Raw genomic sequence first — 23780 nt, 5'->3', positions numbered from 1 at the left:
GAGGCAATAATAGTTTGAAGTACAACTCCAGCATGTATGTTACCACTTACTTTATGAAAACAGCAAAAAATTTATGGGTGAAAGTGTCTAAACACCATAAAATGTGATCTACTTGGTCTTTATTTATATTTTTGCAAAATACTGTGCCAGCACCCCATTTGCACTGGGATGTTTAGATGGAACAATTCTGGAAAACAAACAATGCCAAATTTATTTACAAAATCTGTACATTAAGTTGAATCTTCCATTCATAGAAATGTTTTGCTCCTTTCTCTGTGAAGGCTGCTTGATGCATACAGGTATCAAATGGGTAGATCCCTCTTGCATGTAAAAGTGTTCATTCTTGTTATATGGACTAATCACTTGAAGCACTGATACTCAAAGTTTCAGTGTAATTTTGAGAAACAGAATGAAATTCTATACATTCTTGTCACATCCCTTTTATGGTTAACTTTCTGGGTTAATCCTGGAGTTAGCTTTCCAACACAATCTTAAACCCTCAGCTGCAATTCATTTACTATCAAAGTTTGGCTGAGCATATTACATGATATTATTCATACCTCATCTTGTAAAGGAAGAAGCATTTTAATTGCATCTGGCCATAACTGTGCTATCTTTCAAAAAATATCTTCTAACAGGTAACATTATTGAACTTCATGATAACTTCAGAAGGAATGCAGGATCAGCTTCTTGGAATTGTAGTTGCAAAAGAAAGGCCAGATCTTGAAGAAGAAAAACAAGCCCTCATCGTTCAAGGGGCTGAGAATAAAAGGTATCAAGACAACTTCCTGTTCTATGGATAGAAGCAAGTTGCAGTTTACGGAAATACAATCATGGGAAACATATTTCAGAGACCTTTTTTTGTTTGTTTGCTTTACCAGGAAATTCAAGATTGCTATTTTTGAAAGCCCAAACTTAGGCTTCTGTTTGTTTTTTTAGGCTGATTTGGACGCATGCTCTTACTCGTATTCCTACTGGTTGTGCCTTTCTTCTTCTGATATTCTTCCTATTTCTAGGATTATTAGGAAATGTTAAAGAGCTGAATTGCAGGTTGTGTAATTGCAAAACATAACTCTTGATCCTGTCCTCTGTTTTTGCATATCCTTTCCATGATGTTGGCATATGATTTGCTGTCCTCAGAAATTTTGATTAGATCTTAACGGTTGTGTTTTAGAAATGTTTTCATTGTGTGCTAGATTTGCACTGATTGTACATGGCAAAGGGCGTCTTTCCCCATGAGTCAAAGCATGAAATGTGCAGTATTCAAAGTGGTTTGTCACTTCCTCCCTTTGCCATCCATTTTTAGCCTGAAAGTGGATAATTTTTTCAGAAATTTAAGGGCATGTTTAATAAGAAAAAAAGGTTTAGTTATATAAGTTGCATACCATTAATAGAATCTACACATTATCTTGTTTTATTAAAACTAAGAGAAAACAGCTGCAATTTTTGTATGTTAAAAATCTTGTATATTATTTTAGGCAGCTAAAAGAAATAGAAGACAAAATTTTAGAAGTTCTTTCAGCCTCAGAAGGAAATATTTTGGAGGATGAAACTGCTATCAAGATATTGTCTTCTTCCAAAGTTCTGGCCAATGAGATTTCTGAAAAGCAAGCTGTAGCTGAAGAGACAGAAAAGAAGATTGATGCTACTCGTATGCGCTATCGTCCTATTGCTATCCATTCGTCAATCTTGTTTTTTTCTATTGCTGATCTAGCCAACATTGAACCAATGTACCAGTATTCACTCATGTGGTTTATTAACCTTTTTATGATGTCCATAGATAATTCGGAGCAATCTGAAGTTTTACAAACAAGGTAAGAGCGATAATTCACCATTTGTAATTGGTGATGTATTCATAGTTACTCCAGAAACGTTACTGTCATTTTTCCAAAGTGTATTGTCTCAGGCATTGTATTTTGAAATATCTTTTTGTACGCATATATGTCAGATATTTTTCTGGAAAATAATTTATTCATAGAAACAAAATGGTACAATATATTACAAGTGCAACATATTCCACTATTTCTCTTTAGTAATTGCTAACTCACGTTGTGTGTGAAAGTATCAGTTAGATAAAAATGGTCCACTTGCTTTGTTTTTATATTTCGTTTCATGTAGTGACTTTGTATGTCTTCAAGAAACAGACAAGAAACTTTTTCACACAACTGGTGAGAGAGAATGAAGTCTTGTGACTGGGGCTCTTGGCTGTAGAGGGTGCAAGGCAGTAATTATTAACCCAACTATTTTTTTTTTAATTCAGTTTGATTCTTGTTTTATGCTTAAGATGTTTCTCCCTCTTCCAGCTTGTTCATGAGAACAGGAGAAACTATGCAATCTTTAATGACCTGAATTTATTTTGCATGTGATGGACCTCACTTTTATGCTTACATTAGGCTTGTTCAAAATACACCCTTTAAAGTGAATTATCTACACAGAGATTGTTTAAAGAAAGTTATTCAGTGTTCTATCACATCAGTTACTAAATTCTACTTCAGCGGCTTTATTTGATCTTCAAATCACAGAGCATTTCTTCTGTTACTTAGCTACTTGCCTGTTCCTCAGATGAACAAAGGATGGGAGAGGGAAACTACTGTCCCAATTTGTATTCAGAAAATTTTTCTAATTAATATTGCAAATGGGAATTTCTGAATTATCCATTACTGTCCATATTATTATACAAGTTTTAGTACCTGCTAAGGTAGTGTTTATTGTGTAGTGTTCAGTTCAGTGGCATACTGGTCATGAAGGTTATTTTTTCATTAGAATTTTGTCAAGGTCTGGGCAATCTAAGTCTAGCATAACTGTTTTATCAAAGATATTGCTACTAATCATTTAAGTCAGGGCTTAATATTTTGGTATATTTGAAACTACATTCAAGGTAGCCTTTTAGCAACAAGGCAATGTGTGTTCTATAAACCTAGCTCTTTGACTTTAAATCTTACTCCTTTACATCTCAAAAAATACCCTGTATGCCTTTGTGCCTAAATTAAAGTAAGCAATAAATAACATAATCTCATTTTGATTCAGAACCTTTCTGACAGCAGAAATATAAAGATACAGGACCTGAATCCCAGCTGACAGTATGCATTCCCAGGGAATGATTGGTGTAAGCCCATTTTGATAATTTTGCCCAGTGAAGGCAGAGGAAGACAGACTCGGAGAAGATTCTCTGTGAATTTATAATTCACATGGGACTGTCTTAGTCTGTCTTCACTAGTCAGTCATTTTTCACTACAGGGTCTGTGCTGAGATTTTTTTTTTAATCATTCTTTTCTCATGCAAACTATGTTACTTCTGTAACTTGAAAAGAGTTTACTTTTTGTCCCATGGCCATCTTTGTGTCAGTATTTTGTGTATAAATTGTTTGCATATCTATTTAACTGATGAGGAATCAGTAATTTTGAAAGGACTTAAAATGCTAAAAAAAAAAAAGGAACATTTATATATTACAGTAATATTATTAAAAATGGTCTATTTCTTGTTAGCTGAGTGGAAGAACACAAAAATAGATTGAAACACAAGACTGAAAAGCAGACACAGATCAAACAACACAGCTTGCTCTCAATCTTGATCTTCTGCTAAAAGCTTTCTACTTTTCAATTATAATAGATCACACTTAGGTTTCTGAATGATCACTGTGTCTGAACTGCAGGAATACCCTTCAAGTAGCTCCCTGCCAAGGGACTGGTGACCTAGGTAGTTGGAAAAAAAGCTATAGCACCTCTCCACATCTTTGTTACTACCTTGAAAGAAGTATTTGAAGTAGTTCTGCAAATTCAGACACTGCATTTCTAACCACCCAAATGGACTTTTCCTTATTTTGACTAGGTATTCAAACTTAAACCTTTGTAAAACAATAGATGGCCTCCTTGCTTTCTATGTAAAGGAAATTATTAATAATAAATCACAGTGTTTTAAATATATTTGTATTGTAGTGTATTAAGGAAAATACTCTGTAGTATGGGAAACATTTCAGGTAACCTTTAAAGATGGACTGTTTTGATTTTGGCCCTGGTATTTATATTCATAATGAATTTTAAAATTGCTGCTCTTTTCTGTCCCTCCCATAAGGGACCTCTCACTTCCTTTGAAAATCATGTATTACTAAGATGTATTGTACTTAAATGTTTTTTATGTTATTTTGCTCACAAAATGGTACATGCATTTAATAATTGCTTTGGAGTAACTGACCAGAAAACAAAGGAGATCTAAATGGTTTGTAATATATTTCCAGAGTGCACACTCCTTAGAGTGCTATTAATGGAAGGTTGTTCTTTTTCCAACACCTGTAGGTTGAAGATTCTCAAAGATCATTTTACTTACTCACTTTATGTCAATGTCTGTCGCTCCCTCTTTGAAAAGGACAAGCTGCTCTTCTCTTTTTGTCTAACTGTGAATCTCCTGAAACATGAAAGATTGGTCAGTAATTAAAAATAATTTGCAGTTTGATATTATAAATATTAAACTCCATATACAAACTATCAGTAATAGGAACATATAGGAAAAGAATAGAAAAATAAGTTTATATATGATTATATTATTTAAGTCTCAATTTTGTGGTGTTTTACTTTCATTTTAATAAGCAATTATAAGCATTGAAAAAGATTCTCCAGAAGAAAATAAATACATAACAAAAAGGTATGGCAAAACTGAGCTAGATGATAACAGTTTTTCTAAACATTACTTAAACCAAAACCCAGCCTATGTTATTCTTAGTGAACACTTTACAAAATTTTACTGTAATGTATTCATCTTCTAAGAGCATATTAAAATGAATTGTAACCACTGATTTAAGAAACTACTTATCTTTTTCACTTAAGGTGCTAAATCTGTTCATTTTTGCATAGAATTCCTCAAAATCAAACACTTGTACCAACTGAATTCTATTAATTTCTAGTAATTCTTTACAAAATATTTCTTTACAGGATTTTTAAATTCATAATGAAATACACGCATTTTAACCATATTGTCTGCAAAACAGTACTTATGGTTGCTTGGAATTGTTTGTTTCAGTGTAATAAGGAAACATTTAAAATTTTAGAAACTTTTGAAATTTTTATGTTGGGGAATACATAGAAGTGAATTCTTTCAAGAGCTGACAGTAATAATCATGGGATGCTGTTCTCATTTACAGGGACTTCAATTTACAAATTTATGTAATCAAAGAAATTTTGTGATAAGGAGTATTGAGAAAGGAATGAGACATGTAATAGGCTGATACTTCTTTTTCATATTTAGACTTGCATTATAGGAAAAGGTTGCAAAATGCATGGTTCCCTGAAATATGTCCAGTATTTTTTTCCTTCCACACTTTAGGATTTGAAGAATGGGTCTAAAAATCTAATCAGTTAACACTGATTCATTCCCCAGGTTAGGAATGCAGATGAATCTTTATATTGGCTCATATCTTAGGCTTTTTGATTCCTTAAATTCACGTTTAACTGAAAACCAGACAATGAATACTTTGGAAATAAGCTTTTAGTAGTTGTATAGAAGCTTTTTTAACTAATGCAAGAATTTAGATAAATGTATTGATTTCCTACATAATGTACTGAAACCATTAGATTTTATTTATTTAGTCCTGAGAGCAGTGTTTTTCATTGTAGATTAATGAGAATGAGTGGAAATTTCTGTTGACTGGAGGCATAGGTTTGGACAATCCTTTTTCTAATCCATGTACCTGGCTTCCTCCAAAATCATGGGATGAAATTTGTCGACTAGAAGATCTGCCATGCTTCACAAACATTCGTAAGGATTTTACACGACTGAAGGATGGGTGGAAATTGGTATATGACAGCTTGGTATGTTAACATTCCTGATTGCTTGCATTCATAAGCTGATTAACACATTGAAAATATTTACTCAGGGAAAAGAAAGTGCTGTCATTTTACATGGTATGTTCTTACATATATGAATGTAAATATTTAAGCAAATGGTGTGTTGTAGTAGATTATTGCCAATTTGTCAGGTGGCTTCTGAATAGCAAGTCATGATTTGAATTGAATTTGGATGGAAAAAAGTCAAGAAAAGCTGGAGTGGTAAGGTACTAGTGAATTTGGTTAAACTTAAGGCAACCACTGTCCCTTGCCAGTCTATATATTTGTTTACCATGCTTTGAAGATGCCTTTTCATGCTATTATATAGCATGCTGCTTTCCTGGATAAGTATAAAAAACCCCCAATTATTGCCATGCAGAGAAACTAGAATGGGATTTGGGAGACCTGTGTTTCCATATTTTCACAGTGACCTGGTATATGCATTAATGACTGACTTTGTCTTTATCTGCCTCCATCACTGTTTCCTTAAAATCTAAGCTATTCAGATGAATTTCACTCCACATTTGGGCACTTGCTTCATCTTTATTCTTACTGTTAACACCTTTTTTTATTTGATCATACTCCCCCCTTCTGCTTCTTGATATGCAAAGTGCTCATCATACACATACCTCCTGAACAAATGATTAAAAAATTTATCCTTCTTTCCTACTTGCACCATCTGACCATAACCACTTCCATGCTCAGATAATACTGTCCCTTTGTGCTAGTCCATTGAACCACTTTTCTCACTGTTAACTTAAATGATGAAAATTTATTGCCAATATTCAGTCAAATGACTCTGGACTTCTTACACACGTTTCAAAAAGATTAATTGTATGTTTTATTCATTGTAAATGTCAAGGATTTAGAAATCCTTTCTATTTAAAAAATGGGCTGAAAGTATGCAGAGAGGAAAAGAATGGATTTTTGGTTGGAAATGCTCGTAAGTGTATGATGAGAGACATTAAAGAAACTAAGCAGCTGCAGCTCCTTCAGTTGTCCAGATTGCAGGAAACAGACAAATAGCAGAGATAAAGCTTTTCTTGGGCATTTACAGAAAGATACAGCAAGTTGAGGGCTTTAGTTCTTCTATGGGAGATATTCACTTGGAAAATTAACAGAGAAATGATGACATTTGAAAAAGAGATTGAGAGAGGGGACTATTTCATTATGTACTTTGGAATTATAGCTTTTTAAAGCAATGCCTAATATAAATGAAAGGTGCTGACCTTCAGAGTAAAGATTCCAGATGTGTGTGATAGTTATGTGAGCATTCACGTAGTCAAACTGAAATAAACAGAAATTCCTTCATTTAAGTGGTATTCAATAAAATGAGGTCTATAGTATCAGGTCCTCAGTTAACTGATAAAGAATCTAATAAACAGTAATGCTGAAACCAGGAGCATTCAGTTACTGATCCTGGAGTGCTAGATCAAAAGGAGTAGCATTATCTATCTCTGTCCTGATATAGAAGAGTTGCTATGCCTTTTACTTATGTGAAAACATTTTAGTTACCTATTTAGCTTTAATACTAGTACTTTTGTGTGAATGCACTAGAATTTCAAAATGCTAGTTAATGGGTCTTAGGGAAGATTCCTTTTTAATAGTGGTATTTTTTATCAGTATAATTTATCCCCAGTAATATGCAACCAGCGCTTTTTCCTGTCTTGTCAGTGATACACAAATTTAGATGAAGGGTAGTTTCATGCATGTACTCATGTGTGTTAGAGAGGGCACAAAATCAGTGTTGCTTTGAGCCACTTTGTCATCAGCAACCATACATGGAATATGAATGTTTTTCAAAGGAGTTTGAGATGCACTTTTCTCCTCATACTGTCTGTTGATCAGGTTGCTTCCAAAAGTAGGGGAGACCTGACTTCAACTCCCCAATTCAAGGATTCGTTGTATTTTATCTGAAGTTGTATTGCATATCTTGGAGTAGGGACTGAAACTCAGTTCTCCTCTAGCTGGCTGACTTAATCTCAAAGCTACTGATGCATCTCTTCTCATGGAGAAGTAAAGAGATTTTGGCACAGTGGCACAACTGAGTCTTTAGTGCAGCCTTCACTCAGTGTTTCCTAATTCACTCAGTTTTCTACAACGCTTGCAAATTTTTAGCTGAACTCTTCAACAGCTGTTATAGATGTCATTGAGGTACCCATTTTTCCCATATATTAATATAAATATAATGCAGCATTCTGGATTCTGACTTGAAACTAAGTGCCTAGAAGTTGGGGAAGGAGGGACCCAGGCTCCAGATCCTTAGCAGAACATGAGCTCCATTATGATTTGATATGCTAAATCAAATTTGCTCAGAAGACAGTTTGAGCAGGTCTGTCTGCATACCTCTTTGCCCAACCCTCTACAGGCAAGCCTAAGAGGCTCACCAGCAGAGCTGTAATACCAGTTTCCAAAAAGGCACACCCAGCTGGTGCTGTACGTCAGTCTAATAAGAAGTTAACCTGCCACACAGACTGCTGTTCCCAATCTGATAACTGCAATAACAACATAACAGCTGGATTATTCATAGGCCATTTACAAACTAAGTTCTCTGGTGTATTGTTTGACTTAATTTTCTGATTCTTGTTTTCCTGCAGTCATTTTCTGCATTCAGATGCAACCTAATTCAGTTATCATGTAATACTGTAATGTGATTGTCATTGATTATATGGTTATCATTGTAATACTAAAGACTGACACCATAATTCAGTTCTAACAGAAAGAGGGAGGTAAAGTGCATTTTCAGTTTTCCTCCACCTCATTCCTTCTCCACCTTCTAGAGGAAAACTTTGGGTTATTATCTGTTAAACACTTAAAAATTGCTATGACTTCTCTGCTATAAGAGAAGCTTCTTAAATAAACATGTATTTAATTTTTTTTTTAAAGCTTTAAGCATGTCAACGCCATTTCTGTAGATTAAGAAAAAATACATCATGGATTGATGTGTCAAGTTAAAAGATAATTTACTCTTGCTATAGATAATTCACAAATGCTTTGAAGAATGTTGAAATACATATGTTTTTAGGATCCCCAGCATGAGGATTTTCCTGCAGAGTGGCAAGACAAGTTGGGGGAGTTCCAAAGGATGCTTATCATTCGCTGCCTGAGGCCTGACAAAGTATGTACAAAACTTTCACCTTATTCAGAAAGGTCTGTCCATCTTAGAAACCAAAAGTATTTGCAAGTATGCATTTGAATGGTTGACTATAACCATTCTACAACAGTCTATCGTAAAGGAAAATAGGGATTAATGAGATTTCAAAAAAAAAGTTTGAAATTATAATAAAAAAACTTTTTAAAACAGAAGGCTAGGCCTTTAGCTTTTTTTTTAAGTTTGTGTACACACCAAAAATCCCCAGACCTCTTCCTCCTTGAGACTTACAAACCTTATGACTTTTTTTCAGTACACCTGCTATTTTTGCTTAAGTAAATTTTTTGATGGATGTCACTATCTATGGTAAATTTTATCTGATCTAGGAAGATAATTTAGTGGTAAGCATGAGTGTAGATAATGTAGATGTTTAAAGGTAGCAATTATTGCAGACACACAGATCCATTTTGTTCTATGGAAAGTTTTTTGAAGCAGAACTGTTCTGATTTGAGTTTCTCTAGCTGTCAGGCTTGAATGTGGCACAGATCACAATAGGTGCTCACAGTTGTGGATCTTTATTCCAAAAAAGTCAACCTACTAAAAACCAGAATACAAGTATTCACTTAGACATTTTTCATATATTCACAGGTTAGTGGCACTATTAGTCCACACCTAGCCATAATGATAAAGCACATTGTGAAAGATGGGCGTTAGTATAAACAATTAGGACCTCTGTTCCAGAGAGCCTATGAAAGGAATTCTACATTTACTTGCACAGCTGTTTAGCTTTATATTAGTACTCAGATAAAAATGTGAACCTTTGTACTGTATAAAGAAGAGAAACTTTTAGAGTCAAACTTCACACTTCACTTCTGGATTTTTTTTGACTGGCAATATGAGCTTTCAGAATGTTGGGCAGTTGGATCAGGATGGAGAGGCACTGGCAGCGGCGGTGTATACTGATGTTTGGACACAAAGTTATCCACAAGACGCTGCCTAGTTGCGGTGACTTCTTCTTCAAAAGACTTTATTACGCTTCTGCCAGTTTTGCACTTAAAGCAAAGCAAAAGATTGAGACTTTCAGTTGAGCAATTTAACTGTTTAGTTCAACTACATTAAAAACTTAGATCCTCAAAAACCCACTGGTCTGCCACTAATTCTAGCTTAGAAGTCTACTTTTGGCTATGGTCAGTAATACTTCTGTTTGATGCAGAGCAGTTTGGCAGATATTTCATATGCATACCCCTATTTGATTCAGAAACTCATCCACCAGCCTTGCCAGTAGGGCTCAGTTCAGTGACCGCTTTTGCGTATGTCTAGTATACATTTAAAGTAAATTGTGAACCTACTGTTTAGCTGTATTTTACATTACATCAGGGAGGGAGAGTTCAGTTTGATTTTTCTTCTGTGTGAAGAGGCATGATCTCACTTCTCAGGATGCATTAGGGTATTAGTGCTTCAAGATGGCAGCATGCTCTGGATCAGCCCTAGTGCATAGCCCTCCACGCTATTGGTGACAGTATTCCTGGGGGCAAAGTGTCCCCACTTGAAGCTGCTGCTTCAAGTTTTCTATATGCTGTACTTGGAAATAAAGTAATATTATGGCCAAGACCCCTTTTGTACTGTACTGTACTCTAAATCATTCGCTGTTCAGGTTAGATAACAACATCATCTTTTCACTCTTAGTCCACCTTTTTAAGATATCAGACTGCTCCTACTGTGGCATGTGATCCTATTTTTATGTATTTGATTCTGTTGTATAGGGAACTTGACCTTGACAGTCACCAGGTATATTTTCGATATGCAACATTATCAGGAAGGCAAAGACCTTACTTGTGCAAACCCACCAAGAAGTAAGATGCAGAACCTTTAGTGTGCCTCATCAGGGAACCTGGTTCACTTGATTCTTACTACCCATAGGATTAGGGGTCATCTATCAGAGGTCAGCTGATTTTGATTAACTAGTTGAAGCAGCTCAGTTTTGTGTGCTTTTGTATATGTCAACACAATGGCATACATGAAATCCCAGAAGTTTGAAGGAGTAAAACTGGATAACTGTAAAACATTTGAAATGGGCTTTAAAGTTAGAAAGCTTCATTAGACTGATTTACACGTAAAATTGGACACGTGAAGCAATGGTCTGGTCAAATTTTGTCTTTTCACATGTGTTGTTCATCCCTCCTGAGAAAGATAGAGCTACTCATTGTAGAGCTTTCTGGATTGATTGATTATTACACCCAAGATATTTTTTCTGCTGGAATGAGTTGTTGGAAAAACATTTCTAAAGGAAATGGGTTTTCCTTCAAAAGCTAGGCAATAGACTACTCTGAGAAGTGTTTAGGTGCAGATTTCTTAGCCAATAATGTATGTAAATCATTACTTCAGCATAAGTCATGTTCTAGCCTTATATAATCACTCCTTGCTGATGCTTGGAAATCTTGGAGATGGAAGTTCTTGGTCTACATTCTAGCTTTGAATCTTGTATTAAGATTATTTGGTTAACACTTACAAGGAAGGTTCTCAGCCGTGTCATCTCCAGCATGTAGTACTCCTCCATTGTCAGGTCATCAAAGTGCTTAGTAAGGCATAAAAAGTCACAGCTGTGACGTTTGGTGTGTTCCTCCCTGCAACATAAACCCACAATAAGAACAGATACTAAACGCATGAAAGCTACGTTTCAAGAGATGAAGAAATGTGAACAGATGGGTCTCTTTAGTACTTCACCTGTCTATCAGTAGAAAAAGTGTCATACAGAAAACATATGAAATAGATTTTAGTGGATCTCAGATGAAAGCTAGTTGAACTATTTCAAGGTTACTGGGTAAGATAAACTTCCAGTAGGCTTCATTTTTGTAAACTGTTACAGAGAAATTGGTAATTTTATAATGAGTAAGGGGATGTTGTCAAAGCAGTTTGGAGGAATACTTCAAGAACATTGTTACATCTGTGCTTACCATGGGTCATCGTTTGGTTCCCAGCCCTCCAGTTCTATCAAGCAAAAGAAACATTTTGCCACGTCTGGTTCATTTGTATTTGGACAGTGGACAAAGCCCGCCTTTGCCATCTGCAGGTGACAGTTTAGAAGTTTAGAGCCTCATCCAATGCACTGCTCATGTTCACATAAGCAAACTGTTTCTGAGAGCTTGCAAATAATGCCTTTCCCCACAATGTCTATCAGCACAGATCGGGCTGAAAAATAAATTTTAAGTGTGAGGACTGCAAGCAGGTAAATAAGCAACTAGTAGAGGAACAAGGAATAGGCTGCAAACAGATTTCTGCATAGCTGTGGTATCTGCAGGCTACTGGAGTAGCTTTGTTCTACCAGATAACTCTTAGCAGATGCCATGCTACACAGCTATTTCAGTAGCAGTGCATGAGACCTGCCATAGCCAGGACTTTAAAGAATACTTTCAGAGAAATAACATAGCATACAACCATGGACATAAAGAACTTTTAAATATAACTTATGTGAGTAAAATGCTACATCTTTAACTTCTATGTTTTCCTGTCGCTTTAGAATCATGTCCAGTCAGAACACTAAAAATTAAGTTTGTTTTAGTTATCAAACTTCACACCTTCTCAGATAACTCTTGCAGTATGACTCATCTGAGATCCAGCCTGGACATTTCGTGTGTATGCCAAAGTAGAAGTCACGTGGATTTTTTTTTTAATGCCCAAGTCAAAGCCTGCAGGGACATAAATGTTAAGTTCTCTAAAATGTAAATAATTTCTGAATTTTAAGTAGTGATCATTCTGCTACTTCATCCTTCTTGCTGGATGTGTACTTGTTTCTTCTAATGCAGGCTTCTTTTTTATGAATGAAAATTTGCAATCAGGGAGACTACATAATACAAGAAATTAACTTTTAAGTGACAAGAACAAAAAAAGTGAAACCAAGAAAAGTAACTATGTTAAATTCTGTAGCTAGACTAGTGAGCTGAACCTGCAGAAGCTAGTCATCCTACTACAGTATTTCTGAGCAGGGTACAGAGCGAAGTTGGAGTATTCAACTTTTCATCTTCTTCTGGCTTAGCAGAAGTTCACAACTCTTCTTGAGAATGACTATACTTAACAATGACTTCACATTCAGGCACAGTACATAAAAAATAAGGCATAGTTAAAATATCCATTTTCAGACTTACGTTCTCCGGAGTGCACTTGCAGTTCTCTATAAAAGGCCAGTTTGTGAAGGTTTTTAAACGGTTCTCATATTCATACATATCCTTAAAATCACTCAGGAGCTTGGAAGCCAAACAAAGCTCTTTCAGGAGCATCTCCATCTGTAAAGCCTGCAATTAGCATAGCCCAGAGCCTCTCTCCTGCTCTCGAATTTAAGGCATTATACTAATTGGTGACACATTGCACCTGTAAAGCAGAGTAAGTTTTAAAGTAAGTAAAACCACAGGTGAGTTCATGAGCAGGACAATCAAGAGGAATGAAGCTACTGGATTTTTTTTTCTGCTGTGTCACATTCTGTGTATGTGGCACACTATATATTCATTAACTGAAAGCACCTATGCTAATGCAGTATGAAAATTACACATTTTATAACTGAAATGTCAAAAATGCACGTTAAAAACTATAGTTATGAATACAGCAATTTTACACATAAAATTTTTAAAAATATTATACTGATTGTGACCAAAACAGTTGAATTAACATTGCTATTTGAAACTTTTAGCATTTCTTGAATTTCATGTTCAGACATTAAATCCTAGTATCACATTTGCAAATACTGTTGCATTTCTTTAAAGGGGAGGTGGTTATTGTAAAATATTCTAGAGTGTGTCCAGAGATAGAATGAATGGTGATATTTAAAAGAATTATATCTGTAAGGGTTTACAGGATCAAAGCATTAAGCTGTCATTTTATAAATTGTTTCTCATTTTGGTACAGAGCCCAGTTAACTTCAGTCTGAAGTTTAAGCTCTGGTGTGTACAAGACTGCTGTACACAGCAGTTTTCTAAGCCAAGATCTTGACACCTTTGAAAGGTGTTACATTATGAGACTTGAAAATTGAAATCCCCTCCATAATACAGATGGAGCAAGTGCTGAAAAAAATCGGCTTCCTGTACCAGCACATTAGTCTGTCCAGATGTGGTGACAGAAATGAGATTAAGGATCATTTGCATAGGACTTCCAATTTCAACCCTCTTAGAGCATCTATTTTGCTTAGGTTTACACAGGCTAAATAACTGATTTCTCTGGGACTGTACTCGTATCTAATTTTATATGCAGGAATACTGTCCTTGAAATTTATATTAAAATGTTTAGAGTAATATATGTTAATGCTTACACAAAAAATAGGACACTTTAATTCTATTTTTCCTTTTTTTTTTTTTTTTTAGCTAATACCAATGGTGCAGGAATTTATCATTCACAACCTGGGCCGTCCGTTTATTGAGCCACCTCCATTTGATTTGTCAAAAGCATTTTCTGATAGTCATTCTTGTGCACCACTGATATTTATACTTTCTCCTGGTGCTGACCCCATGGCAGCCCTTCTTAAGTTTGCAGATGATCAGGTATTTTAATATCTCCAGACTTTTTAAATGTAGTTGATGCTTGTGTGTGTGTGTGCACGCATACGTTTTTATGAAGGACCTTTATTTAAGTAAAAGTTGAAGTGACAAAGTAAGCTCAAAAACCTGTTTTTAACTGTCCCAAAACATGTTAAAATTGATCTCATTATTCTCTTTGACACAAAGCACTGATTAATGTAGGTGAATTGTTTTTAGGAATGAACAATTTGTCTATTGTTTATAAGTAATTGTATGCTAAATATTTTTGGCATATTTTATAATGTTGGGATGTCATGATCTATTTAACTAATTAGTTTGTGTAATCTCAAATGGAAAAAACCCCTAATGGTTTAAATATTAATTTTAAGGAATCTTATCTGAAAGTGGTATTTTTCTAATAAGCATTATGTGTAATATATTACTTAATAAAAAACACTATAGTAATATAAGACTGTAGGGTCTTGGGTGGCATTTGCACCACAGAATTCAAATATGGATTTTTATTGGCTTTCACTGTCATTATGGCATTTAAAACAAAAAATTGCTAACAGCCTAAACTAGTTCTTATGTAGAAGAGTACTGTTATAATACTAGAAAGTTGCTGTTTTCTGGTAAGATGTATTTCTTGTATTTCCTGATTATTATTCTGTCAGAATTCTGTGCTGTTGAGAATGACAGACATACTTCAAGTCTCCAACCACCAAGCTGCAAATGTATCCTGCGTTTTATAGTAGGTGGTCTACCTCCTTAAAGAGCATACTGTTTTCAGGAGTATTTTGAAACTGTCAGAATTTTACAGTTCCTGATTAAATGGATGTGTAGTTGGAGCTTTTCACTGGAAGATAGATAAAAGGTTTTAGTCAACTGGAATGACATGAAAAAAAAGATTTAGACTGGTTTTTGAAAGATAATGTACATTAACTGTTTCAAGAATACATATAGATGTGAACTGTCATACTAGAATGTTTAGTGTATTTATGCCATATTATTCTTACTTATAATATGCTTTCTATATGCAGGGATATGGTGATACAAAGCTTAGTTCTCTGTCACTTGGTCAAGGCCAAGGTCCAATAGCCATGAAAATGATAGAGAAGGCAGTGAAGGAAGGAACATGGATAGTTCTGCAAAATTGCCATTTAGCAAGTTCATGGATGCCAATACTAGAAAGAGTCTGTGAGGTAAAAAAAGTACTATCTTCTTATAAATACTTTTGAACCTGTCCCTGATCCGTACAGGTGAGTGAAAAGCCAGCTTAGTATACTTTGTGATGATTCCCATTATATAAGGGTAATCATCACATATTCTGTCTTTTTCCTTCTGCCTGCTGGAGTAGAAAGTGCTCACAAACATGGTGGGTCTGGCCCATTCCTTGAATGGTAAATCCCAGCTGCTACCACAGTTTCTTCAGGCCAAGAGCTTTCATCATATGTCTATTGCTGCAGAAAAGCAGCATGCTAAGGAATTTTCCTCTTGAACAGCTATAGGTTTCCAAAGAGGTACTGGTGTATACTTCTTCCCCCCCACCCCCCAATAAACTTAACACATTTCTGATGTATACATATTATTGCTATAGGCCTTCCCAGAACAGCTGTGTGACAGTAAGTGCAGTAAATGGGCAAAGTATACATTCCATTGCTCTGGTAGTACAGAGCCTGCACTTGGCTTTGTTCCTATATTCCACAAACATGCACAGAGAGGACAAATTTTAGTTCAAAATACTGAAGTGTTGAATAAAAATACACCAGCTGTAGAAGGCAAGTTGTCATTGAGTCATTGATGACTGTGACTTTGCTATAATCATGTATAAGCATCTAAGAAATTAAATTTTGGACTGGTGTATTTTCCCATTAAAAAAAAAAAAAAAGCTTTAATTATAACACTTGAGGTATATATTAATCTGTTGTGTCTTCCAATTGCCTGTATTTATATGTGTTTATTGTAGGAGCTAAACCCTGATACAACACACCCAGATTTCCGAATTTGGCTCACCAGTTACCCATCTGCCACGTTCCCGGTGTCTGTACTTCAGAACGGAGTGAAGATGACTAATGAAGCACCAAAAGGTTTACGGGCCAATATAATTCGTTCATACCTGATGGATCCAATATCTGATCCTGACTTCTTCAACAGCTGCAGAAAACCTGTTAGTAATGCTGTAACTTTGTAAATCAGTTAAAGCAGACCCTGATGACTGTGTATGTCACATGGGGAAAAACCCTCCCAAATTAAATAGTTGTCTTCCACTGCAATGGAACTGGTTTTGATTACTGGCAATAGTGAAGTAAATTTAATTTTTATTTTATTGCTCGTCTCCTACTTCTTCAATTGAGATTTTGTGCTATGGCATTAATAATACAGCTCTCTAGTTTAAAAACCAAGAAGTAAGACTGGGAAAAATCCTAACCACTCTTTTCATAATTAAATGTCTGTTTGCGAGCATATTTTACATTATTTTTCTTATGTATGACCTCTAAATGAGGTCATATACTTTACTAAATGGTCTCAATTGAAACATGAAACAAAAGTTCCTATCTGAAGTTTTTCTTTAAGGGCCTGAAATCCTATCTTGATAATGAGAAGAAAAAAAGCAGAAATATTTTGTGAACGATGTTTTATAATACAATGGTGTAAAAAAAAATAAAATAAAAATTCGTAGGTACATGGTCTCATACACATAGTTGTACGTGTCTTGTATATTAATTACATATCCATGGATACATAGCTTTAAAAATGAAATTGCTTTGAGGGTTCACAGTGGTTTAAGACAATATTTAGAACTGATGCTTACGACAATTTGATGACTTCTTGCTGAAGGTTGTTGTATGTCAAGAAAAAGCTACCCCTGACTCATAAACAGTATGTTACCAGAGCAGGAGATGCTGGGTTTTGAGTGACTCAGACACTGATGGGGTTTTGACTGACTCAGACAGCACTGCTGTGCAGGACATGAGAAAAAAATGAAATGATTTAAACCAGCTATGAATTATTAATGGTCTTGCATTTGGTTTTAAGGCTGAGTTCAAGACATTGCTGTATGGCCTCTGCTTCTTCCACGCGCTGGTGCAAGAAAGGCGGAATTTTGGGCCGTTGGGTTGGAACATTCCGTACGAGTTCAATGAGACCGACCTGCGCATCAGCGTGCAGCAGCTGCACATCTTCCTCGACCAGTACGAGGTATAGCAACCTCTCACAGCAGTCACCGGGCCTTGCTTGCACTTTCTAGGGCTGCTGGTGCATGTACTAATTGCAGGCTGAGTGCTGCCACAGCAAGAGTTTAGTGGGGGCAGTGAATTAGAAACCAAGGTCTACTTGCAATTCATTTCAAATGGTTAGTGTACCATGATCAGTATATAACTTATGTGGGAAACTTTCAAATTACGATTTAGAAGTTCTGCCATGCAAAACAGAGCAGTGTTTGTTTCATATAGTTGCCTTATTCATTGGAATCTTATCCTGTCCTTAGGCAGGAGCTGTGGATTCAGCTGTTGGCAATGTTACTGCAAGCTGTGAAATATCATATTAAACTACTTAATTGCTAACTATGACTTAATGATAGGGATAATACTAGACGCTGGACTGTTGCAGATTAATAACAACCTTGATCTATTTGTGTAAATTTGGCAGATGCTGTTTCCTTCCCTGTTTGCAGATCTAGGCAGTGGTTCATAGAAGCCTCTGCAATTTGCTAGCAATACGTGCCACTTCTCTATGTTCTAGCTTCCTAGGCAACCCACTATAGCCAGAATCTGTTAAAGTTATGGCTGGGGGCAGGAATGGGGTGTTATTTTCAAACCACTGTCAGCCTGCAGTGTTTTTGGTTATCAATGTGGTTAATAGGCAACTTGTGATTCAGCATGAGAAAGCAACTGCATGAAGGTGTGCGTTTCTTTTCCTGCCAGAGAATGAAGGGCTGGGGGTGTGTGGGGTGTGTCTGAGGGGATGTCCTCCCATTATAGGACCAAAACTTATAGGCAAATGTAGTGCCTAGGAGGGAGGGAAGCTTCCCCTCCCCCCGAAAGATAGTAACTTGTACATAGTAAACAGATTTCCTGATACTTTTTTCAACTGGTTTGCTTTATCTCAGTTCTCAGCATATCACCCACTCTTGCCCTGACTTCCTGTAAACAATTTATCTCATCACTTGTAATTTGTTCCTAAGAGGAATCCAGCTTCTCCTGCCCTCAAGACTTTAAGCATGTTTGCTTTTATTTTCTAAAAAAAAAAAAAAAAAAGAAGTATAAGCACAGCTATAGCCCCTGTGACAGCATACATTTATTTTATAAGTATGTATAGCCAAACAAGTAGAGATACTTTTGGAAAAGTTTTCCATAAACTTGTACTCAGGGAGTTCCAGCTGCATTACTATGGTTATTTTTGGTGCTATTATTCTTCAAAAGAAGCAGTGCTGGGTGACTTGATAGATGATTATTAAAGTATTTGAAGATCAGGAGATCAATGGTACAAGCATGAACTAGCAAAAGTAAATAACAGCTTTTAAACTTTCCAGTAAGAATTCTAGATGACTTCCAAATAAATTACAATTATACCAATATGGCTGTCCATAGAAGTGCAGTTCAGATCATTGTCTTGCTTTTTTTCAGGAGGTGCCACATGATGCTCTTCGCTATATGACTGGAGAATGTAATTATGGTGGCAGAGTCACTGATGACTGGGATCGGCGTACGCTCCGCAGTATTCTGAACATGTTCTTTTGCTCAGAAATCATTACAAATGTAGATTATAAATTTGATCCAAGTGGCCTTTATTTTGCTCCTCCTGAAGGAGATGTAAGTATCCCAGAACAACAGAATTCCCAACAGCTTATATTTTTAAAATATAGATCTATCTTTCCTGACATCGATATGTGCCTCAGTGCTTACTGCTGTCACTGCTTGCTTTTGTGGCTTAATCTCACATTCTATTAGGACTTGTTTCAGTGACTTCTAAGAAACAGAAACGATGTGAAAAAAACCCCAACTACTGCCAATTAAATTGACCTTGCTCTGTGTGAGTCAGCATGCTTGGGGACAATAAGGGAGAAACACAGCCTGCTGAATTTAAAAGCTTTATAAAACAGGCATAAGAGAATTAGTTGATCATGCCTGCTGGAGGTAGAAAGAACATAGTCATCAGCTTAATTTATTGCACAGGAGAGTTATGTTACACATCAGCAAAACTTGGCAAGCAGTGGGCCAAGAAAGGGGCTGCAGCCCCTTGGACTAGGTATCTTACTTTGTAAGAGAATTTCCAACAGCTGTCAGAAATTTTGTCAGAAATTATTTATGCAAAGCCAATCCTGATTTCAGGGTAAAAGGATGGACCAAAGGAAGTTGAGGCACAGTCAGCCCCTGTATTTCCTTTTATATCTTAGTTTACACACTGTATTCGTTACACTAGGAAAGTCTGTAGTGGTTTTGAGACACAGCTTGCAGCCTGTCATGGGCTGTTTCTGCATCTCCTTTTAAGTCTAGAATATTTCTTTTTGCAGTACCAAAGCTATATTGAATATACAAAGACACTTCCACTGAATCCTTCCCCAGAGGTATTTGGAATGAACGCAAATGCTGATATTGCCAAGGATCAGTCAGAAACGCAACTGTTATTTGATAACATTCTTCTTACACAGGTATGTAAAGAGTAAAAGTCACACACATCTTACTGTAACTTTCTACTCTGTCTCCACATTAGTATGTTCAGACTTTTTTTCAGTTTTTACTGTACCTTATTGTATTATATCTCCATTCTAGTGAAATTACTGCGCCACTTAATCTTTTAAGGCTTTTTTGGCTTTGTATTTTTCCCATCTTCCTAATGAAACATAGCTTCTGTGATTGTACAGTCAGTTTGCCTATCTTCTCCTCCCCCCAGCTTTTAACAATTTTCAACTTCTTGGCCCATTTCAGTCCAGTTTGTAAGCCAGGTACAATCTGGGGATACTATGGTTCCTGTAAGCTTCATGATGAAAATGAAGAGCTGAATATAGAGAGCAAGAGGGACATGGAGGGACAGCAAGACCGAACTTGGCACTGCTCTGTGCTGTTTCACGGCACCTGGCCAGCCAGTGGTGCTGACGGGTACATCCAAGATGGGAGGAGAAAGATTGGTTTACTGTGGAAGCAGGATTTCAGCAAAAAAAGAGAAGGACACAAACCTGTAGGAAACCAGATTTTGTTAGTTCTAAGCTAATAACTTATTGCAATAATATAGGAAACTCTGAAACAAATTAATTTCAGTTACAGGGAAAGAGTGTTGGAACTGCAATGATCTTTTAAACAATGCATTTGTAACAGCTCTATTTTCCTGCATTTTAACTACTTGCTTTCCTAAGTCCTCTTTCTTTTTCTTGAAATACATCCAAATGTTTGGCTCTCTCTAGTCTCGGGCATCTGACGGTGGTGCAAAATCCACCAATGAAGTTGTTCATGAAGTCACAGGTGACATCCTGAGCAAACTTCCTCCAAATTTTGACATTGAAGCAGCAATGAGAAGATATCCAACAACTTATACTCAAAGTATGAATACCGTGCTTGTCCAAGAGATGGGACGCTTTAACAAGTTACTGCAGACAATACGGGACTCCTGTGTTAACATCCAGAAAGCAATAAAGGTGAGCTGAAGATAACCTTTTAAGGCATATACCTAGAACCTAGACCCAATGCAAATAGCTTAGAGAACTGACCCTGAAGTCCGATTCAGGTCGGTCAGTCAAACACTTTAAAGCATCCAGATTCCAAACTGATTTATTGATCTGTATCTTAAAACTGATAGGAGTACAATGGAATATAAAAGTACTACTGTGCCTACTGTAGAGAAACTGAATCAGAAAGTTTTTAACTACAGATTTGCTAGCAAATAAGGCAAGCAGTAACTAGGTTCACATCTGTTTTTCTGCCTCAATGGCCTGAAAGACTGAAGCACCTCACACAATTTCTTACAGATGAAAGCAGAACTCCTCAACACCTCAAATAGCAAATTACTGCCAGTGAGGATTCCAGTTAAGATATCACAGTCTAAAGTTGATATTTGTTCTCAGTAGGAATCAAAAGCTACTGCTGTGCAAAATACAGAAAAAAAGCAGGAAAAAAGTCATTTTGGGTAATTTTTATTTATCTGTTATAGCTTAAGGCTGATGAGGCATTTAAAAAAAACGAACCAAAAACCCCCTCCCCAAAAAACCCACAAACACCACTCCGCTCCCTGTTAAAGCCAAACTACAAGCTGAAAAGTCTGCCACTTTAGAATAAGGCACTTGCAGCAATGTCACAGAGTTTTGAGGAAATTTTAAATAATAATAAAAAAGAGTATTTACAGTTAGTAAAACTGAGAAGTGCTCTGGGAAGACCATGTTTCTGAGGAAGGATGAGAAGGGAGAATTTTCCAGTATGGGCAGTTTTCTCTGAAAGAGGCTATGGACCTTTTCCCTGACCAATCTAGTGACTAACTACCAGATCAAACAGAAGACTGCAGTAGCTTTTTATGAAATCCATTATGTCCATTATTCTTGTTTTCAGTGTTGCTCCTGTCTGACTTAGCTAGAAGTTTATAGCATCTGTTGGACAGAGTGCGATGTTGATTTTTTAATTGTTAAAGCAAGCTTGTTAGGCAAAGTATTTTGACATCTTCCTTTCCAAAATTTCTTTTAGGGGTTAGTAGTGATGTCTGCTGAACTGGAAGAAGTGGTAAGCAGCATTCTGAAAGGCAAAATTCCAGGACTATGGATGAGTAAGTCTTACCCAAGCCTCAAGCCTCTGGGCAGCTATGTGACTGACTTCCTTAATAGACTGAAGTTCTTACAGGTGAGCATGCCCATTTATGCAAATTGTTCAATGCCACTTATTATTTTTGTCTATTGAAGTCAGGTGACATCTCCACAAGTGAACACACACATTAATTACTTCCACTGAATAACTGACAGGTAAAGTTCAGTTCATTTGTGCATCTGTTTTGTATAGCTGTTTGCTCATTGCAGCATCTAATGAAGCACTACATTTTGCCACATACCCTAAACCTCACAAAGAGAGCTGCAGTATGTCAGTAATACAGTATGACAGAATTGGCCTTATGAAGTGAATTTACGAAGGGCTTCTTAAACTGCATATAGATCTGGTGGTGGTAATGAAGTTAATTAAAATAGAACTTAGGAAAGCACTGTTGAGTTCCTTTTCCAGTGAGCAAACTTAAATTAGTAAAACATTTTGACACAAAATCTTATGTTAAAGTCAAGTACCAAACTGTCAATAAAGTGCTGGAGAAGAAAGCTGGATGAGTTAGGGAGAATCAGTGGGGTTCCTTTACCTGTAAGAGTGCAGATTCCCAAAACTGAGTTTAAATGAGTAATATCTAGAGTCTCGGCACCATTCTGTGGCTTAGTAATCTCAGTCAGCTGAAGAAAACCAATCTCATTGCAGGTTGCCTACTCCATACCTGTTATAAGAGCAGGTCCCAAGACAGACAAAAGATCTAGGAACAAAAATCATAACTAAATAAAAAAAAAAATTAAAAAATCAAAAGAAGCATCCAGTTTTAGGCCTAGAAGGTTATTCAGCAAATCTGGATTTCCAGAGAACCTCTATTTTATGTTTTTGGACACACATCACCCAGCCAACACACCTCAGTAACTTCCACTTTCATCTGTAGCAAGCCTGACAGCAGTATGTGTAAAGAACAAAAGTGCCATTTCTTAAACAGAATCCAGGACAGAAATTAAACTTGTACAAATGGAAAACTGCCAATAGCTATGAGGATGATTTTTTTATTTCTTGAATTGAAACCTACTTATTAGTAGAGACAACTAGTTTAGTTGTCTTCACTGTAATTCTCTTCAGCAGATAGTTGTAGCAAAATTTTTTCAGACATTATTCAAAACTGATGTTTGCAACAATCAGAAAAAGTTCTTCCTGCATGCAGTAAATATTCACCACTGCAACAGAGCTCACATATATTACAAACAAATCCAATGAATTTTGGCATTTTTAAAAATCATTTTTATACAGAGGCCTCCACGGTGTAAGCTATTAAAAAAACCCGCAAACAAACAAACCAACCCAAACAAAAAAACCCCTCCCTGCCCGCCCCCCCCCCCCCCCCAAATCAACAGAAGTTTAATTAGGCCACATATCCTCCTCATGAGGAAATCATCCCTCCTCATCTTCAACTTGCTGTACACACTTACAACATGTGACACTGGCCCTGGAAGGGAGATATGACCCTTTCAAAGAAAAAACAGCCTGCAAAAAAAAAATATCTGTCATTTGCACAGAGAAACAAAGGTCAATGCTGAACAGCCTTCAATAATGAGAGAGAGAGAGAGAGAGAAGAATTGAACACTCGTTTGATGAACTTAGAAGG

The 23780-nt window shown here is 36.3% G+C and overlaps 2 protein-coding genes across 2 annotated transcripts in view; one reads left to right on the top strand and one right to left on the bottom strand.

Moving 5' to 3' along the window:
* The window catches only part of DNAH7 (dynein axonemal heavy chain 7), a 115601-nt gene that overhangs the window by 89000 nt on the left and 2821 nt on the right, over positions 1-23780 (top strand). The window contains exons 49-61 of the mRNA XM_075028025.1: positions 639-772; positions 1479-1814; positions 4293-4419; positions 5607-5801; positions 8842-8934; positions 14256-14432; positions 15449-15610; positions 16375-16575; positions 17445-17606; positions 19034-19219; positions 19921-20058; positions 20809-21039; positions 22076-22228. Of these exons, the coding sequence (XP_074884126.1) occupies positions 639-772; positions 1479-1814; positions 4293-4419; positions 5607-5801; positions 8842-8934; positions 14256-14432; positions 15449-15610; positions 16375-16575; positions 17445-17606; positions 19034-19219; positions 19921-20058; positions 20809-21039; positions 22076-22228 (2295 nt within the window). The remainder of the gene's footprint in view (positions 1-638; positions 773-1478; positions 1815-4292; positions 4420-5606; positions 5802-8841; positions 8935-14255; positions 14433-15448; positions 15611-16374; positions 16576-17444; positions 17607-19033; positions 19220-19920; positions 20059-20808; positions 21040-22075; positions 22229-23780) is intronic.
* On the bottom strand, positions 9774-23487 carry LOC142031129 (baculoviral IAP repeat-containing protein 5.1-like). The gene is made up of 5 exons (XM_075028036.1): positions 22728-23487; positions 13050-13272; positions 11862-11971; positions 11417-11531; positions 9774-9959 (listed from the first exon to the last, which is right to left on the bottom strand). Exons 2-5 carry the CDS (start codon positions 13185-13187, stop codon positions 9774-9776), a joined length of 549 nt encoding a protein of 182 aa, XP_074884137.1. The 5' UTR covers positions 13188-13272; positions 22728-23487.

This window comes from Buteo buteo, chromosome 5 (genome assembly GCF_964188355.1).
Source record: "Buteo buteo chromosome 5, bButBut1.hap1.1, whole genome shotgun sequence".
Classification (NCBI taxonomy): Eukaryota; Metazoa; Chordata; class Aves; order Accipitriformes; family Accipitridae; genus Buteo; species Buteo buteo.
This window is presented reverse-complemented; position numbering and strand designations above follow the sequence as displayed.

Coding starts and splice junctions, on each gene's coding strand:
- LOC142031129 (XM_075028036.1), bottom strand. CDS start 13,187: ATGGAGATGCTCCTGAAAGAGCTTTGTTTGGCTTCCAAGCTCCTGAGT. Junction 11,972..13,049: donor GCAAGTGCACTCCGGAGAAC/GTAAGTCTGAAA, acceptor TGTCACCTGCAG/ATGGCAAAGGCGGGCTTTGT. Junction 11,532..11,861: donor GAACCAAACGATGACCCATG/GTAAGCACAGAT, acceptor TTTATGTTGCAG/GGAGGAACACACCAAACGTC.